This window comes from Haemaphysalis longicornis, unplaced genomic scaffold (genome assembly GCF_048455015.1).
Source record: "Haemaphysalis longicornis isolate Haplotype H1 unplaced genomic scaffold, Haemaphysalis longicornis Haplotype H1 scaffold_1, whole genome shotgun sequence".
NCBI classification, from domain to species: Eukaryota; Metazoa; Arthropoda; class Arachnida; order Ixodida; family Ixodidae; genus Haemaphysalis; species Haemaphysalis longicornis.
Genome location: NW_027526203.1, coordinates 87757296 through 87763239, shown reverse-complemented (window position 1 = coordinate 87763239; position 5944 = coordinate 87757296). Strand labels below are relative to the sequence as shown.

Here is a 5944-nt window from a genome sequence, read left to right as displayed (position 1 = left end):
TCCCGACGGCTTTCCTGCCTACTTGCGCCGGAAGAACGCCGTATCCCGCCCACAACAACTTTGTGAATGGCTCCCACAACTGGCGCCATCCCCGGACCGATCTGCACTTCACCGTACCGCCGCCAGATGTCTCGGTCTACGTTCCAGACTGGCCATTCCCGTCAAAGCAAACTTCAACGTCACCGGCTATAAAAGAGTGCCACCCGTCTTCGCCGCTCTGTGGGCTCGGTAGCTGTGCGAAAGCACAGTCTACTAATCCGTTCATCTTCACTATGCAGGTTGGTAACACCCAGGTTATCTTTTGTAAAAAGTCAAGTAAATATTTTCTAGTACAGCTGCCGAGCCCGCAGTGCTGTGTTGCTATTATTGTCGAATGTTTTCAAGTGCTGCGCTCATTACTGCTTTTGGGAGGGGATATTGAAACTAACCCGGGGCCTCCAGATACCATAGATGCTGTACTCACCGAGCTGAAAAACCTGTCTGCAGCACAAACCAAATTGTTTTCGGAACTTCAAACTGTTAAAGATCATCTTCGATCAACAGACGCAGCAATGAACGATATATGCAAGCGTCTGACTAACCTGGAAACGCATTACTGTCAACTTTCAAGCATGCGCAGAGCGCTAAATGACACAAAAACTTTAACGACTGAAATCACCCAGCATTATCATAACCTTCAATCCCGTGCAGACGATAGCGAAAACCATTCACGCCGAAATAACCTGATATTTTATGGTATTCCTGCTCCTAATCCCAAAGAATCCTTTGCCGATTCAGAGGCAACAGTCATTCGATGTATCACTGAAAACCTTGAACTAGAAATACAGCCTTCACAAGTAGAACGCGCACACCGCCTTGGCCGCCATTCGCCTGACCGCGTCCGTCCTGTAATTGTAAAATTTAGTTCGTTTAAGGTCAAACAGTCGATCTTGTTGGAGGGCAAGAAGTTTAAAGACACTAACTACAGCGTTGGTGAAGACTTTTCCCCTGCCGTCCGACATGCACGTAGACACCTTGTGACTTTCGCCAGATCAAAATCTGCAGCATTTAAGTTAAGCTTCAAAACTTTGTTCATTGGTTCTAAACGTTACGTCTTTGATGAATCCTCACAGACAGTGAAGGCAGTAATCTAGCAATCACTGCGTCGTCCGTTATCATCAATTAATCCCCAACCAACGCAGCAAACTACCGTGTCTCTTTCCGTAATCTTCACCAACATTCGCCGTTTCATTTCGAAACGCGAAATCATCTCTAATCTTGTTTCATCATCCAGTAGCAACTTGCTTTTATTAACGGAAACATGGCTTAATAGTAACGTAAGCGATCAGAAAGTTCTGGCTGACTTGCCAGATTTTCAGATCTTCCGTAAGGACCGCGATGGCAGGATGGGAGGAGGGGTGCTCATTGCTGTTAGCCAAGGCCTACCAGCAACTTTGGTGAATCTTTCGTCAGACTTGGAAATAATATGGATAAAATATCAAGCTGTACCACAATCAGTTTTAATTGGCGTGTGCTACAGGCCCCCACATAGGAACCCTGGCTTCTCCGGCAAGCTTAATTCTGTGCTAAATGAACTTTCAACAAGGTACCCTAATGCCCATATTATCTTGTTTGGCGACTTTAATTTCCCGAATATTGACTGGCCTAATCTAACTGTTAACGGAGGACTACAGAGTGAGGCGAGCGAATTTGTTAATGTTTGTCTAAATTTCAACCTAGCTCAAGTTGTCACCAAACCAACCCGTGTAACCCAAGACCGTGAAAACATATTACACCTAATACTAATCAGTGTTCCTGAAAGCATAACATCTATTTCCTACTTGTTAGAAATAAGTGACCATAAAGTAATTCAAGCCGACATTTTAATAACTCCTCTAAAACAACGAACCGCCAAAAAAGCCATACGACTGTATGATAAAGGAAACTACACGGCTATAAATAACGAATTAAACGATTTTCTTCCAATATTCAAAGATAATTTTCATTATCGATCGGTCCATGATAACTGGAAGGTATTTAAGGATAAATGTGATACACTGGTCGAAAAATTCATCCGTAAGTTCAGTTTCCGTGCCAGTTCCCAAAAACCATGGTTTACTAAAACGCTCAAAAGATTACAAAATAGGAAAAAACGCCTTTTTCGCTCCTCGATGCAGCAGAATATTGAAAACGCATGGTTAAAATATTATGCAGCTGAAAATGCTTACCTCACGGCAATACGAAACGCTAAGCATTCTTTTTTTCACACTGACATACCGAAATTTCTTGCTAGTAACCCTAGGAAATTTTGGCAGGTCATAAATTCCAACCACTCGTGTACTATTACTCTTACTAATGGAGCAGGTGACGTGGCCACTGACTCGGAATGTGCCGATCTGCTTAATAGAGCCTTTACATCTGTTTTTAGCAAAGAAACTGACGTTCCACCCCCGCCACAGCCTACTGTATTCAGTACTGCAATGCCGCCAATCGTTTTTGTTGAACCCGGAGGTTTGGCAGTCATTGATAAACTTAAATTATCTTCATCATCAGGTATCGACAACATAAATTCGAAATTTCTAAAGAACACTCAACACATCTGTGCAATATTTTTGTGCCTACTTTACTCTGAGTCTCTTTCCACGGGTCAGCTTCCTGCAGATTGGAAACACGGAAATATCACCCCAGTATTCAAATCAGGTATTAGAGAGTCACCCCTCAATTATCGACCCATTTCATTAACTAGCATCCCATGCAAAATCATTGAACATGTCATCTACACCCGGATCATGGACTTCCTAGATTCAAATAACTTTTTCAATTCCGCGCAGCATGGCTTTCGAAAAGGTTTCTCGTGCGAGACTCAACTGGCCATGTTTTCGCACGACTTGCATATTAACTTGGCTTCTAACGTGCAGACTGATGCCATCTTTCTGGACTTCGCGAAAGCGTTTGATAAAGTACCCCATAAGCGCCTTCTGTTGAAACTTTCCCGGTTAAACCTACACCCCGACGTCCTAAATTGGATCCGAGAATTTTTAGGTAACCGCACTCAAGCTGTCTTTGTTAGCAATGCTACCTCTACTTCCCTTCCGGTAACATCCGGTGTCCCGCAAGGGTCCGTTCTGGGTCCGCTTTTATTCCTAATATTTATTAACGATCTCCCAACTCACGTATCCTGTAAAATCCGAATGTTTGCCGATGATTGTGTTATTTACCACACTGTTTGTAACGCTTCTGGTCAATTAGCTCCACAAAGTGATCTTAACAATGTAAAACAATGGAGCGAAGATTGGCTAATGGAACTTAACCCTCACAAATGCAAAGCCTTATCCTTCACCCGCCGCCGCTCTCCACTTGTTTTTCCTTATGCTATCAGTAATGTTCCAGTTGGAACCGTTAATTCATTTAAATATCTGGGGGTCACATTCTGCAATGATCTTTCATGGGGTTTACATATCACGAAAGTCATATCATCGGCAAATAAAACATTGGGATTCTTGCGACGTCATCTACGTAACGCACCTAGCAATGTAAAATTATTAGCGTACAAAAGCCTTAAACTAAACTTGAATATGCTTCCCCAATCTGGAGCCCGCAACAAGCCTATATTGAAGACACCCTTGAGTCTCTTCAAAACCGTGCCGCTAGGTTTATCCATAGTTCTTACTCCCATGACGTCAGCGTATCTTCACTAAAGGCAGAAATTCAACTACCGCTCCTTTCCCTTCGCCGCCGCATCGCCAGCCTTTCGTTATTTCATAAGTTTTTTCACAGCTCGATGCGCATGCCACCTTATTTTGTTCCCCCAGCGCACATCTCTCAACAAACCGGTCATCCCCTTTAAGTCGCACTCCCACGTGCACGCACCGTTACTTTTTCGACATCATTTTTCCCTCGCACAACAGTTGCCTGGAATGGCCCTTCAGGCGACATTCCTGCCATTACTTGTACATCTACTTTCACAAGCACTATCACTAATCATCTTTCACCTTAGGAGACACACCCACCGCGGTGGCTCAGTGGCTAAGGCGTTGCGCTGCTGAGCACGAGGTCGCGGGTTCAATTCCCGGCCGCGGCGGCCGCTTTTCTGATGGAGGCGAAAAGCAAAAACGCCCGTGTGTACGAGATTTCGGCGCACGTTAAAGATCCCCAGGTGGTCAAAATTAATCCGGAGCCCTCCACTACGGCGCGCCTCATCGCCTGCGTTGCGTCGGCGCGTTAAACCCCCACAATCAAAATCAACCTTAGGACAAACGATTGTTTTCTGCTCAGTTTTTTATGTACCCACCCCTTATGTAATGCCCCGAAAGGGGTCTTTAAGGAAATAAAATGAAATGGAATGAAATGAAAACTCCCACGTTTTGGTCACCCATTTCACCGAGGAGTATCAGCATCTAAACAAGGGCGCTGCAATTTCGTTCCTCGAGGAAACGCAAGAAACAAGTCAAGTGATCGCGGTCGCCAACTTTGAACGCGCAAGCCCAGATGTTTCCAAGCTGCCGCATCTTTTCGACGTGAACCCGGCGCTGGCGCAAAAAATATGGTTAAATTACTGGAATTTGCTCGGTCTCTAGAGTGTAGTGTTTTTCGTCGAACTTGAAATTACGTCAGACGCCACAAGCGAAGCACCGAATTACAACCGAAGATGGACCCCACCTACCTGACAGTCACCGTACCGCGCGTCTTCACTCGAGCGGCAAGCCATCCGGACGCAAGTCGAAGACATGCTCAGTGACGACATTATAGCCATCGAGCCCCTGGGGGTCTCTGGTCGTACTCGTGAAGGAAAAAGACGGCACATTGAGGTTCTGTGTTGACTGTGGCAACTGAACAAGATGATCAAAAAGGACATGTACCCCCTGCCACGAATCGACGACGCCCTCGACCACCTCTGCCACGCGAAGTACTTCTCAACGATGGATCTGAAGACCGGCTACTGGCAAATTGAAGTGGACGAGAGAGACCGAGACAAGACTGAATTCATAACCCCGGACGGCCTATACGAGTTCAAGGTGATGCCATTAGGGCTGGCCAGAGCCCCAGCAACGTTTCAAAGAGTCATGGATCCTGTGCTGGTTGGCCTGAAGTGGCACACCTGCCTCGTATACCTCGACGACGTTGTGGTGTTCGCCCGGACTTTCGACCAAAACCTTGCAAGGTTACAGTGTGTACTCAAACCTCTAGAGTCTGTTAGAGTCTGTACTATACCATTCGTAAGCAGATGCGGGCCTGAACGCGCACTTCCGACGACGACGCACAAACCAGGTCGGTACAAGTGGTATCACTGCCTTTCACCCAGCACAAGCAGAAACACGCTGTGACCAGCCGGTCACGTGGCCAGTTTCGACGCCCATAAAAGCCTGCAAGCTGCCGGTGCCCAACATTTCGGCAGCAGTGACGGCGCTGCCCACACCACTCTAAGCGTCCCCTGTATACTTTGCAGATCAAAGAAGCAGCAGATGCGGGCCTCAGCAGGTTGGTTGTCTCAATTAGGAATGTTTCTTGAGATTTGTTTTACTTAGTCTGTCGCTGTTACTGCTGCCCAGTGTTCATTTCTTGATGTTCTTGAATGCGGTTTGTAGCTGATCAAAATGACAAAGGAAGCGGTAAAAGTGTTGCAAGAATTTAAGGAAGAGATCAGGAACGATCTGAAGCTTTTCAAAGAGGCATTGGAACGTAGCATTCGATCTTACGATCGAAACCTACGCTTAGATATAGAAGAAGTTAAGAAAAGTCTTGATTTCATGAGCAAAGGCTTTGATGAGGCAAATGGACGTTGGTCAGTGGTGCAAAAGGAAAACCGTGTCCTAAAAAAGGAAAATGAAGCACTCCGGCACAAGGTTTACACGCTCGAGAACGAGCTGAGCACAAGTCAACAGAATTTGTTGAAAAATGAACAATATTCTCGAAATAGGAATATCGAAATCAAAGGTGTTCAAGAGGAACCGAGCGAAAACCTTGT

The 5944-nt window shown here is 45.6% G+C and overlaps 1 protein-coding gene across 1 annotated transcript; it reads left to right on the top strand.

The window, feature by feature from the left end:
• The first annotated feature begins 272 nt into the window (after positions 1-272).
• On the top strand, positions 273-1133 carry LOC144140449 (uncharacterized). Its single transcript, XM_077672304.1, has one exon. It carries the CDS (start codon positions 273-275, stop codon positions 1131-1133), a length of 861 nt encoding a protein of 286 aa, XP_077528430.1.
• The last annotated feature ends 4811 nt before the right edge of the window (positions 1134-5944 follow it).

Bases quoted from the DNA above. Each gene is read 5' to 3' on its own strand.
- LOC144140449 (XM_077672304.1), top strand. From the start codon at position 273: ATGCAGGTTGGTAACACCCAGGTTATCTTTTGTAAAAAGTCAAGTAAA.